The sequence below is a fragment of the Eschrichtius robustus genome, chromosome 3 (genome assembly GCF_028021215.1).
Source record: "Eschrichtius robustus isolate mEscRob2 chromosome 3, mEscRob2.pri, whole genome shotgun sequence".
In the NCBI taxonomy this organism is placed as follows: domain Eukaryota; kingdom Metazoa; phylum Chordata; class Mammalia; order Artiodactyla; family Eschrichtiidae; genus Eschrichtius; species Eschrichtius robustus.
In genome coordinates this window covers 75636603-75651130 of record NC_090826.1, presented here as the reverse complement: position 1 = coordinate 75651130, position 14528 = coordinate 75636603, and the positions used below count along the sequence as shown (strand labels likewise).

Genomic DNA, 14528 nt, shown 5'->3' with positions numbered 1-14528 from the left:
ATTTTTTTAGAGGACTCATCAGGACTGGACCCACAGAGAAGCCAAGTAGCAAGTGCCAAGAAAGTGCAGTTATCTTCCTGAGAATTTTTATCAAATTCGTTTTTATATAAGAAAGTTATTAACAATTATTGATGTTTTAGCATGGATTTTTTTTTCAGTCAACTAGCCTAGTTCCCTAAGAGAACGCTAAAGTTGATGGGGGGAGGGTGGGACACAGAACTAAAAAGAAAGAAAGTCTTAACCATGCCATAGGACAACACAGGCAGAAATCCAGAGAGGGATGACACAGCATGACAAATGGTGATGGGCAGAGCAGAGAAGAAAAAGGGGATCAAAACAAAACATGGAAAAATGATAAACACAGATTTCATCTGCTTCATAATTTTTCCCAGGAATAATCCTCTTGTACACATCTTTGGTGCCTTTTTTAGTAACAACACATGTGTGTTTCTTTTTTATTCTTTTTGTTGTTTCCTTGGAATTTTAAATGCCTTTTAGCTCATAAACTCAATAAAAATACCACAGCATATTTTTTCAAAAGAATTTTCTGATCCAAGGAACTATTGCTTAATCAGACGGCCTGATGTTGGATTTATTTTTGCACTTCAGAAAAATTCTTCCTTAGGCAATGTCACAAAGATGCTACCTTAAAAATTCTTTAAAAAATAAACAAGAAAGAGAGAAAAAGAAATTTAGAAAATTATTTTCAAGTAAAGAGATGTTCTTCTTACTTTCTAAAAGATTGGAAAATGATATCTGGTTTGAAAAATAAGGCAAGAGAAACATCAGTAACAAATTCCCAAATCCAAGATGTAGACTCTTTGAACAAAGGAAAATATTTTGTATTTTATGCTTGAGTTCTGCTCTAAAATATTCAGTTGTCTAAATGCATAACTCTATATGAGGAAAATAGTTTGGAAGTTTCTCAGAAGAAACATCTGCCTGACTTATGGTCCTTCATTCATTTCTAAAAAAGTCTATCATTCTGGTATCTAAGATCTAAACAGATGTGAAGCTGTGCACTCCAAAACTGAGTATATATAAATGAAATTATCTCGTTTTATTCCTTTACGACAAAACTTGATTGGATTTATTGAAGTGTTAATTTTCCCATCTGTCTAGGGTGGTATGATATTAGGTAGAGAAGAATATCTTAAGAGAAGCTGAAATAAAATAATGCACGCTTTTCTAAGAGGCTTTTTCGATAGACTCTTAAAAATGAAGTCAGAAAGATAAGAGGAATGAATATCAACAGTGAGAAAAAAATGAAGTATACTTGACTCTTGTTTCTAAGACAGTTTCCTTGGAAGCCCTGAAAAATAATCACTGGAAATTTGAGGTCAGTGGCGTTAAGGAGTAAAGGATTATCTAAATCCTTATCTTCTGAATGATTCATATGACTCTGGTGTTAGACTTGTTTGTTCTGAACTGTTGCGTTGCAAAGCAGCACAAAATAGAAAGAATTCTGCACTGACCATTGTGCAAGAATTGTTGAAACCCCTGCTCTGTCACTAAAGAGCTGTACATTGTTGGGTGAGTCATTCTTTGGTTTCTTGGTTTACACATTACACATAATAAAGGGGTAGGAACTATGCAGAACACCCCAAGAAGACTGTGCCAGGGAAGATGCTGAACTGGTAGGACTTTGCTCCTTCTTTTCCTGCTTGAATCAGAAAAGATCCTTGCATGTCTATTTAACATAGTAGCTTCTATATAGGCTTTTTTGAGACAAAAAGCTTATATAGCCTTAAAAAAGCATTAGCTTGGATGTTTCTAAATTTATGTTAGCCTTACAAACTATGACTCTCTAAAATGTATTTGTCCATTCACTAATTCAGTGAAGTTTATGAGTTCTTTCAATGAGAGAACTCTGCCAAGAACTCTGCTAAGCCTTGGGGACACCATGGGGAAAGAGAGGAGCAAGGTTCCTGATCTCAGATTTGATAATGTCATGGAGAAAACTGACATTAGACAAGATCATTGCAGGTTGTGATAAATGCAATGATGAAAATAAACAGGCTGATGATAAAGAACAACTGGTTAAGGGAAGGGGGAAGCCAACTAGTTATGGATAGAGAAACTATTTACACTAGGGCAGTGAGGAACGTCTTCTCTAGATAGGGGAGGATTGAATTGAGACCTGAGGAGTGAAAAGGAGCCAGTCATGCAAAGAACTTTGGGAGATGGCTTCAGGGTAGATAGAATAGCAAGGGCCAAGATGTGGAGATGAGAATGATTTAGGTATTTTTGGAAAAGTTAAAGGAGGCTATTATAGCATAGTGAATAGTGAAAAGTTGTTTGGATGAGCTTGAGGAAATAGGTCGAAAGCAGATCATGAAGGACCTTTTAAACCATGGTAAAAATTTGGGTTTTATTTAAAGTGTAGTAAGAAGCCACTGAAAGGTTTCAAACAGAAGAAAAACATTGTCTCTGATGGGAGCACTCTCTATAACTTCCAAACTTTGTTTAACAATGTCTAGTGTTATTGGCTATCACAAGGGATAAAATAAATTCCAGGAAAAAGAAATAGATAAAATAAATATGAATTACCAAAGCATGTGATGTACCAAGACAATTAAGTGAGGGAAAGAATGGTCTTTTCAACAAATGATGCTCGAACTACTGGATATCCACACACAAAATAATTAAGTTTGATCCTCCCTTATATTATACACAGAAATTAACTCAAACTGGGTCATAGACCTAAATGTAAGAGCTAAAACTATAAATGTCTTGGAAGACACCATAGGAGTAAATCTTCATGACCTTGGGTTATGCAAAGCCTTCTTAGATAACACCAGAATTACAAGTAACAAAAGGAAAAATAGATAAATTGTACTCCATTAAAATTAAAAGTTTTATGCATCAAAGAACACCATCAAGAAAGTGAAAAGACTCCCATAGAATAGGAGAAAATATTATTTGCAAATTGTAAACGATAAGGTACTGGTATCCAAAATATATAAAGAACTCTTACAACTCAATAATAAAAAGACAACCCAATTGAAAAATGAGCAGTCTTTAAACAGATATTTCTCCAAAGAAAATATACAGTTGGCAAATAAGCACATGAAAAGATGCTCAACATCATTAGCTGTTAGGAAAATGCAAATAAAGCTACAGTGAGATACCACTTCACATCCACTAGGGTGGTTACAATAAGGAAAAGAAAACAGAAAATAACAAGTGTTTATGAGAATGTAAAGAAATTGGAATCCTTATACATCATTGGTGGGGTGTAAAATTGTGCAGCCACTTTGTAAATCAGTTTGGCAGTCTCTCAAAATGTTAAAAACAGAGTTACCATTTGACCCATCAGTTCTTGATATATACCCAAGAGAATTGAAAACAGGATTCAAACAAAAACATTTACATGAATGTTCATAGCAGCATTATTTATGATAGCCAAAAAGTAGAAACAACACAAATGGTCATCAATTAACAAATGTCTATTAGTTAATGTAGTATGTTCACACAATGGAATATTATTTGGAATAAAAAGAAGTAATATACTGATCCATGCCACAACATTGATGAACCTTGAAAACATTATGCCTAGCAGCCAGTCATGAGAGACCACATATTATATGAAATGTCCCAAACAGGCAAATCTCTAGAGACAGATAGTGAATTAGTTGTTGCCTAGGCCTGGGGAGGTTGGGAGGAAACTGGTAGTGACTGCTAGTGGGTACAGGGTTTCTTTTTGGGATGATGGAAATTGATTCTAAAATTGATTGTGGTGATGGTTGCACAACTCTGTGAATATACTAAAAACGATTGACCTGTACACTTTAAATGGATTTATAATATGGTATGTGAATTATATCTCAATAAAATTGTTTAAAAAAATATATGTGATGTGTTACTTCTGAGACAATACAGCTACTCTCAACAAAGTTTAAAATAATCAGTAGGGAATCCCAAATTCTTCCTCTGTGTTTTAAGTAGGCTGAACATCAAGCCAACTATTCTCTGTCAACATGACATTTATTTAAAAGCATTCTTATTTCTTTAATCATTGAAGAAATCTATTAAAACATGCACATTGTAGAAACTGCTGCTTTTTCTTCCAGTCTCTTCTGCAAGCCTCTAATTATACAAATGGGTTGCAGTGCGTCTTATTAAACTTTTAAAACCCAACATTTTGGAGCAAAATATTACATACACATTTCAGAACAAGCACTAAAATAAACCAGCCTAATATCAATGGAAGTTTACCACCACCACTCCCCAAAGAAAAACAAACTATCTTTAAAGAGGAAAAAAGTGAACAGAAGAACCAGGAGAGATCTTTCTGATTATAATGACAGAAGAAAACGCAGCTTAGAGCACAGGCAACCCCTTTTCTCACACATAATGAGCTCTTCAAATATGTATGAAAGTTTACTGTGCAAAAGGTTCCTAGTAGATCCATATGTTCTATTTCCTAGAAGCTAAAAAGTAGTATAAAAATCTGTCACTACCCTTTGCCTTTTATTCACGAACTTTGGTTTTACTTCCAGCAGATAGTAAATGTTCTTTAAGTTGTTATTTATTTACAAATAAATACCTAGTAGACTAGCTACTGTCTGATTAAGGCTAAATATTTTCTGCTTTGGGCATGCATTCTGTCATTCATTTATTAAATATTTATTAAGCATCAATTATATGCTGGACACAGTTCTGGGCACTAATGTTACAACAATGAACTAAACAGACAAGGTTTCTGCTGTCATGCAACATGTAGTGTGGAAAGGCAGTGTGAACAAGAATAATAATTTCTGATAGTGATAAGTGCTATGAAGAACATAAAACATAGTAATGGGATAGAGAATGCCCTGATAAAGGGGCTACTTTAATTGGGATGGCCACAGAAGGATTACATGAGGTTACATTGAGCCAGATGCCTAAGGATAAGAAGAAGCCAGTCATGTGAATATCTGAAAAAAAGCTTTCTAGGCAGAGGAAACATCTAATGCAAATGCCCCAAGGTAGAAAGGGCATTTATTAAATACCCTATTTAAAAAAAGGGGGGGGTGGTGGTGGTCAAGTAGCTAGAGTATAGTAAATAACTGGGAAACACAATGTCAGAGAAATAGGAGGGAGGCAGATCACGTAGGGGATTATAGACCATGATCAGAGGTTTGAAGATTACTCTACTTGCAATGGACAGCCATCTGGAAGGTTTTACACAGGGAGAGATGCTTGATTAACATTGTTGGTGATCATTTGTGTTATTTCGAAGAAATGGAATGTAAGGGTAAAAGTGGACCAAACCACTTAGAAGTCTGTGCCAGTCGTGTAGATGAAAAAAATGATAGGGCGATTTGGAATTCAGGGGAGCAATAGAGATAGTAAATAATGATCAGATTCAAGATATTTTGGAGATAGAGTTGACTAGATTTGCTCATGGTTTAGATGTTGAGAAAGAGGGAAAATATAATAAAGAATAAATCCTGGTTTTTAGGCAGAGCAACGGAGTGGTTGATCATACCATTAAGTGTGTAATAGGGTTACAAGTTGGTACTTACACATTTGCAAATATGTAATTTCTTTATTTCAGGTTCATCTGGTTTTCCTCACAAGCCCTAACTTACTGATTAGTGAGGAGTGGTTGGGGAATTGGGGGAGACAGAGAGAAAATTTTTATATCCAATTCAATTGAAAGCTTAATCTGTTCCTGTAATTTAGTCATCTCTTTAGGTAGTGCTCAGACTCTTATGATGCTTAGTCTCTCAGATGTACCCACCTTCCACCTCCCTCTTTTACTCCTTTCTAATATTGAGTCTGTGTTTGCTGTGGTGACAAAGACGAGGAGGCCTTAGATCTAGAGGCAGGTATTATTCGTACGGATTGGGATGTGATAATGTCCCTTGTCAGTTTGCTTTCTGCCCACCCTCGTGGCCTTTGATGATGATGTCTCTAAGCTGGTAATTTTCATTTCTTTTTGGGGGGTGTTCCCTTGCTTAAATAGCCTGTCAGCATCTGCTAATCATTAGATCCCTCTGAGGTCTGCTGTGATTTTCATTCAGCTCCAGCCCAGGCAGTCTGCTCTTCAGCCCTTACTACAGAGCCACATCTTCCTAGAGTAATGGCCACCGATACACACACGCAAGCTCCCCAGGTGTTTCTTAGTTCCCTTCTACATCATATAGGAATTAAGGAGTAGCTCAGGAAAATATAACGATATGGTCTTCCTCATTTTGACTTTGCTGAGCAGCCAAATTGATATAGCCATAAACCATGTGATAGCTAGAGAAAAGATACCTTTTCTGAATCCTGAATGAGTAGTAGGGAACAAGGGTCTCTTTCTGCCAAAACTCAGAATGAGGGAAATCTGAACACCAATGTCTCTCTCTCTCCCTCTTTGCCTTCCCAGATTCCCCTGGGGGCAAAGGAAAAGTCTTAAGCTTTCTCTTTACTTCCCCTATGTCATATCCTCATCCTTCTACCATCTAGTAAAAGCCTTAGAGTTCTACTGTGATAAATGGAAAGTGTGTCTTCTCTACAGTTTAAGACAGCCTTGTGTGCTGGGTGCCCCAGGTTCAGCTTGTGAAATGTTAAAGTTAGAAACAAAATAGAAACATCATCTCTTAATATATTCAACCCCTGTGCATATGAATCCCTTGGGCTAAATAGGATAAAGTTCATGTAATCAAAAAGGCAAAATAGAAAAGTATTTTAATAATTTTCAAAATATTGCCCTATTAACAAAGGAGATGGGGAAAACTGAGAAGCAGTTTAGAGGTTCAAGGAGGGAATTCCAGGAGTTCAGTTTGGGACACACAAAGTTTAAGATGCCCATTAGAAATTCAAGAAGAGATGCTGAAGGTAAATCAGAAAGTCAGTGGTGCAGTCAGGACAGGTGATATGATTTTAGGAAACATTAGAATATAGATGGTCTTTAAAGCCACAGGGACAGGATGAGATCACCTAAAAAGAGAAAAGAGAAGAGGGCACTCCAACATTAAATGGTTGGGCACAGAAGGAGCCAGCATATAAGGAGATATAAGTAAGTGGAAAATCGGGGAAGTGTGCTGCCATAAAAACAAAGGTTTAAAAAAGTTTCAAGAATGAAAAAGAAGTTTCCAATAAAATGAGTCGGATAACCAGCCATTGGAGATGGCTATATGGAAGTCAGTTGGTGACCTGAAAAAGAGCAATTTCAGAGGTGTGGTAAGAACAAAAGCCCAAATGAAGAGAGAATGAGAGTAAGGAAATAGTGACAATGAGCATAAACAAGTCTTTCAAAAGTTTTGCTGTGAAGGGGGAGCAGAAAATGTTGCTAGAAAAGTACATGAGAAATTGAATGAGAGAATGGAAAAGACAAAAGGAAGGGAGGGACATGAGATCAAGGAAGGATTTTTTTTTTTTAGTGTTACTATAGTTTTGTTTTGTTTTTTATTTATTTTTGGCTGTGTTGGGTCTTCGTTTCTGTGCGAGGGCTTTCTCTAATTGCGGCGAGCGGGGGCCACTCTTCATCATGGTGCGCGGGCCTCTCACTATCGCGGCCTCTCGTTGCGGAGCACAGGCTCCAGACGTGCAGGCTCAGTAGTTGTGGCTCATAGGCCTAGTTGCTCCGCGACATGTGGGATCTTCCCAGACCAGGGCTCGAACCCGTGTCCCCTGCATTGGCAGGCAGATTCTCAACCACTGCGCCACCAGGGAAGCCCCAAGAAGGATTTTTTTTAATGAGTAATATTTAGCATATTTGAATACTATTGGAAATGATCCAGTCAAGAGAGAAAAATTGATGGTGCAAGTGAAAGGAGGATGTTTTCAGAAGAGAGAGCCCTGAATAAGTGAGAGGATATGGGCTTCTTATACGTGTTAAGTGAGGAGCTGGCCTCAGGCAGGAAACAAATACACTTCTTTTGTAAGAGAAGAGAAGCAGAATATGTGGGTGCATAAGTAGGTGTATTGGTAAGTTGGGTGTTGGGAAGAGGAGATGGCTCTTGTTTAATTGCTACTATCTCTCAGATATGAAGCAAGGTTGTTAACTTGAAAATGAGGAGGGAATAGAGGTTTGAAGATAGAGATGAATGTGTAAGTCATCTTTCAGAATAATAACAAATGTCTCAATTATACACATTTGTGAAACTTACTTATGCTTGTCACTTATGTCAGAGCTGTTATTTTTGCATTATCCACAAATTTTTCTTAATATTTCAATATATAATGTTTAAATATTAAATGTATGATATTTAAATATATAACTTACAGTGATGCCTAAACTGAATTGTTGGTTGGCAGGTAGCATTGCCATGCCATGGTTTTCAGCTGATACCTGAGTATTTGAATTCAGTACCATTTTGGAGTACTGACAGGATAAAGGGATTTATGAATTCCCTGTTAGTATTGCAACAAAGGTCTAACATTTTTTTTAATTATAAAATTAAGTCACATATTTACAAATTGAAGAAAAAATATCATCTCAATAGATGAAACAAAAAGCATTTAGTAAAATTTAACTTCCATACGTTGACTATGATACTTAATGGTGAAACTTAAAAGAAATGAGCAAAGGTCACTACTATTTACCATTTCTATTCCACATTTACTCAGGGTCCCAGCCAGTACAGTAAAATGAGAGAAGTAATCTACAGACAGATTATTAGAATTCATGAGAGTTTAGCAAGATGCTATATATAAAATATACCAAAAAAAAATGATTCCATCTTTTCTACCAGCAAGAAACAGAATACTTTTAAAAATACAATTTTAAAATAAAATCCAATACAATCAGCAAAAATTAAGTACCTAGGAATAAATCTAACAAAAGATTTGCAAAATTTTATTGAAAAAAAAGTGTGTAGTAGTTTATTAACAAAGACCTAAATAAATAGAGAGCTATTTCATGGATAGGAAAACTCAATATCAAAAAAATTTAACTCTCCCTTATAAATTCAGTACAGTTTCAGTCACAATCTCTACAGGATTTTTTTATATAACTGGATTGATGAAAAGCGGTTTTAAAATGTATGTGGAAGATCAAAAGTCCAATATCAAGACAGTTTTCAAGAACAGGTTGCTGATGTTGGTGGGGAGTGGTATGTGAAAGGGAGAACTTGCCCTACCTGATATCGTAACTTATTGTTGAAGCTAGTCATTTAGTCAGTGTCATTCATTCGCAGATAGACAAATAGACCAATGGAAATAGAATGTAGACTCAGATCTGAGTATATTTTGAAACTTAAAGTTTAATAAATTGATTATGCATTGCAGATTTATAAGGAAAGGATGTAATATTCGGTAAATGGTACTGGTACAATTGGTTATCCAAATGGAAGAAAACAAATCTCTCCTTCACATCAAAGTACAAACACACAAAAGAATGAAATCCCAATTAGATTAAAGACCTAATTATAAAAATCAAAATTTTAAATTGGAGAACATTTTATGACCTCATGGAGGAAGGGGACGCAGTAAGGATCTCTTAAACACTAAAGAAATAAAACAAGAAGAAAATATTGATGAATTTGACTACATTAAAACTGCAAATTTGTGTTAGTCAAAAGTTATACTGGACAAAGTGAGAAAATAAGCTCCAGGCTGGGAAAAGAGATTTGTGATATACAGAATGAGTGAAATACAAGTATCAGGACGTTAAGGACAGCCCAGTAGAATACTGGACAGAAGATGGGAATTAGAGATTCACATATAGATGTTGAATTACTGTATGAATAGATATTAATTCCTCCTTAATAATCAGAGACATGTGAATTGAAATCCCAAATAATACATCATTTTGCTCCCTTGAGACAGGCAAATTTTAAGTCTGATAGTACCAAGCATTATGGAACATTTGGAGTAATTGGAACTATTAAACGTTGCTTTGGGAATATAAATTGGCAAAAGCACTCTGGAGAACAAGTTGGCAAAATCTTGTATACTGAAAGGTGCATATATCCTACAAGCCAGCAATTCAACTCCAGGGTATATACCCTCGCCCAAAAAACTCTTGAGGTGGGCACATAGTGATATGCACAAGAGTGTTTATTGCAGCATTATCTGTAACAGGAAAAAAAAAAACTACCAAAAATTCTTTGCTAGGAAAATGGTTGAATAAGTTGTGGTTTGATAACAAAATGTAATCCTGTAGGAGTGAAAACAAAATGTAAGTAAAGTAGAGACACTGAATAATTTCAAAAACAAAATGTTGTGTTCAAAAAATTTCAAAAGAATATATAAAGTGTGATGCTGCTTATTGAAAGTTTGAAAAGATGCAAAATAACCATATAATGTTTGGGAATATATACAAATGGAGTGAAAGTATAAAGAAATGCATGTGAATGATAAACAAATTGAGGACAATTGTTGCACCTGAGTGAGGAGGGAAGGTGATGTGTCTGCTAACATAAGTGTATAAATGGGACTTCAGTTGTGTATGTGTGTGTGTGTGTGTGTGTGTGTAGCTTCTGTTTCTTAAAGTGGGTGGTAGGTACATGGGTGCTCATTATACCTTTTAATATCTTGTATATATATTTATATTTATATATATTTAAATATTACACAATGCACTTTAAAAAGACAGCAGAAATTAGTGAGAACTGACATTTATTGAGCTCTTCAGTATAAGTCTATTCCTTTCTAAGCTTTGAATGCATTATCTCATTCAATCTTAGTAACCCTCTGAAGAAGTATTAATATATCCCTGCTATATAACAGGAAGCTGAGGACTTTAGAAGTCAAATAGTCTACTTATGGTCATATAGCCATTAGGTGACAGAGCCAGAACATGAAACTACAGCTGTCTGACTTAAATGCTCGTATCGTTAACCTCTATGAATGTTAATCAGCCTCTCTTAAAAAGTCCACGTTAACCACAAAGAAGACTCATGTTAGTGCAACTATCATTTCAACCTCTGGATGCAGCTAGAACTACACCAGTAGAACTTAACCACCTTGGCCTCTAAATTCAGTGGACTTTCTGAGGCTAGAAGAACATTTGCTCAGGAGCACAGGGCATGACTCATTTCCTTAGGTATCTGTTTATTCATTCAACAAATATTTATCAAGAGCCTCCGTAGCACAGTGGTAAACCACAATTTATTTCTTGTCTGCATCATTTTTGCAGTTTGCAAGCTTTGGGACACAAATTTGAAATTTCCATTTTCATTTCCAACTAATGCAAGGAATGCTATGATTAATTATTAGCTATTTTAGAACTTGCAGTCTGGCTTACTATGGATCTCTTTTAAGCCTAACCATTGTTGACCTGCAAAATCACATGACATTTAAAATATTTTAGCCACTTCTTACTTTAATCAAGTGTTTATGGAAAACTTTTAGTCTACTTTTGTCTAAACAAAATACAGATTGAAGTGAAAATATTGTTTTAAACAGTTTGACATGACTATCTCTTTTCTCTCCATGTATTTCCCCTCTTTCCTTTTTTTCCACAGATCAAATAATATTTGCTTAATCTTACACTTCATTGAGATTTTAAGATTCTCCTTGACAGTATATTAGATATATGTTATAGTACTATACATTCAACAAGATGTTGAACCCATACTAACTCATAGAACTGCTGAAATGGATGCATTTGGGTTAACTTTAATTACATTCTCACTAATTCAATGGGTGTACTGAAACCAAGTTGTTTTCCCTCTGTAGCTAAGAACAGTTTAATTTGGTCTATCTTGGCCAGTTTGTTTATGTGAGCTTTACTCACTAGTAACAGCTGGGCTTCTAAATCATCATGACCTCTTTTTAAATAATTATACAAACATATTATTGTTAAGAAGTAACCCTTGTTTTTACTTAGTGTTCAATTCAGTGATTATGTGATATAAGTATTTAAACATTCTTTCTAGTCCTATCTTTAACAATGTATTTCCTTTTTCATACTCGATATTCAGGGACCTGAAGGAACTGTGGGACTGCCAGGACAAAGAGGTCGTCCAGGAAAGAAGGTAATTTTTTTTTTACGTCTTTTTATGCTGGTTTTCTTTCTTCTGATGTGCCCAGAGCTCTATAGCATACTGTGGTGTTTTTATTTGCACTGGAGATAAAACAATAAAGAACAATAAATTTGGCTTAAAAGGCACATTTGTATAAATTAATATTTAATTCCACTTAGGAGTACTTATTACCTTATTACTTATTATCTGAAGTCAAATTTTCTACTTTGTAGTTTCTGAAAAGATCTTTATCTTTTCTTCTCCTGTTTACCATGGTAGACCATGGGCAGGAAAAGAGAGAAAAGAAAAATACTATACCATTTGTGCTATTTACTAACAACTTCAGTAAAATATTTAGGGGAGAGAAATATTAGAATTGTTTCTGGGTTTGTTTTAATTGTACTTTTCCAAATTGAAAAGGTTAATGATTGATTTTATCTTTCCTATACATTAACTAAGAAACACAAAACAATATGTTTTATTTGTTTCCTTTATATTTTACTAAGAAAATGTGCTGTGTTTGTAAAATTTAGCACATTTTAATAAATAATTCATCCTTGGATAGAGTCAATAATTTGTTCAAGTATTGGTGAGACATAAAAATGATTTTCACATTGTACTACAACAGTTTTGAATATATTTACTATAATTAACTACAAATTACACCATATTCTAGTTCCCAAAATCGGATCTGCCATTTCTGTGAATATGCACCTCATCCATCTTTTTCATAATTTGGGGGCAGTATAAGATAATAAAAGATAAAAGTGAATGAGGTAAATTTTAGTTGCCATTCTTACCCATGAAAATAAGCCCAATACTGAAGTGTCTTTTCATCAAACATAATGTTATGTCTAAATGATTTTACAAGTAGGACAGTGCAGGTCCTTACAACAGCCTGTGTCTTTGGGAAAGCCTGTGAATTATTATGAATATCCAAAAATTTCCTGACTGTGATCACTGTTTAATTTTTCTTTGTGTCTGCTTGATTATCAATAATAGAACAGGTTGGTTCCAACATGCAGAAAATGAATTATAACATTTAATGTTTAAAAGCAGCTGTACTTTGGCATTAGAGAATGATTAGTTAGCCTATTGGAAAACAGAAGGTAACTAGTTTTCAGAAAGATGTAAAATCATACAAAAACGTTACAGATTTTTAAAAATAAACTCCAACCAAGTAAGTGATGATACTGAGTATACAGAACTGTACACTAGAGCCTTTTTGCATTAGACAGATCTTTGGGGGATTGAAATTCTCTGTAGAAACAGGTTTCTCATAGGGCCTGTGTTTTCTCATGTCAGTAATAAGTACATGCATGCATGCATTCGTACATAAATGCATAACAAATTTCAAAATAATAAACTTGGTTATTTGTAACTCAACGTGAGCACCATATCTTCCCTGCTTGTTTGGCCAAAGTTTTTAATATTCTTTTTTCCAAAATTACTTTTAATTATATCTTTAAGGTAACGTAGGTAGCGATGGTATGTTATTATTGTCAGTGGTGGTCTGTAGTACTATTAAGTTAAAGCAAAGTTACTATTTATAGAATTTTGCTTACAGAATATCCTCTGGAGCCATTCAGGTATATGATATAGTTAATTAATCTGAGTATAAGTTTGTTTTTTTCTTACTTTTCTCTCTTACTAATGGCATCCACAGGGTGATAAAGGACAAATGGGGCCCACAGGAGAAACTGGAAGCAGAGGTGCTCCTGGACAAATTGGGGAAAGTGGTCCTAAAGGTGCCAGAGGAACTAGAGGTGCTGTGGTCAGTATTTGATTTGTCTCCAGAACTGAGTTCACTGTGGATGGAAAAGAAATGTATCCATGTCCTAAAGGCTCTGTCCCTTGATTAATTTTACAGAGAAAGCAATAGTTCCATTGAAAATAATCTACCACCATGGATTGTGGAGAATTGTAAGCATTCCACAGTACTTAAATGGCTTAGTGGTTTCTGGACGTGAAAGAGGAAAGGGGGAAGAAAATCTCAAAATGGAAATAAAATATGAAATAAGGTTTTAAAAAATCAGATTATAACTCCGAAGTAGGAAAGTTTATATGCCTTGTACTTGAAATCAGGATTTAATGTCTGTATAAAATTATGCTGTCATGGTTGACAAATTGCTTTGAAAATTACTTGAAAATGGGTTTTCTTTATATGCTTGGACTCCACATACTTATCTGGAGATTATTTTTCTAACCAGCTGTGATAAGTCTCCAAAACATCTACTAATTTTTAATCTTTTGTATGAATTTTACATGATGTTGGAAACAAGGTAGCATGATGCTTTTGAACCTGTAATAGCAAAATTATATTGCTAATATATTTGGACCTGTTCAGAAAGTCACAGCAGAAGAGTTGCAAAATATTTAAGAGATTATCCAATTTAGTCTTTTGACTCTTTCATAAACTTATTTACAAAATGCATATGTATTCACTAGTCTCTATTTAAATGTCACAGGTGACTTTTCACGAAGGCCTTCTGGAGAGCATTGCATAATCCATCTGTTGTCTGAGGAACGTTTCCCTCAGGCTCATTTTAAGTGTTCCATTCCTTACTGCCATCTTACTATTCCAGGTCATTCTTACTTCCTTTTATTTTAGTTACTAATATTTTCCTATCTTTGGCTTATGCA

At 34.9% G+C, this 14528-nt stretch overlaps 1 protein-coding gene across 1 annotated transcript in view; it reads left to right on the top strand.

Annotated features, from left to right (window-relative positions):
* Window positions 1-14528, top strand: part of COL24A1 (collagen type XXIV alpha 1 chain) — a 384282-nt gene that overhangs the window by 283851 nt on the left and 85903 nt on the right. Inside the window, exons 39-40 of the mRNA XM_068540226.1 lie at window positions 11844-11897; window positions 13552-13659. Coding sequence (XP_068396327.1) covers window positions 11844-11897; window positions 13552-13659 — 162 coding nt within the window. The remainder of the gene's footprint in view (window positions 1-11843; window positions 11898-13551; window positions 13660-14528) is intronic.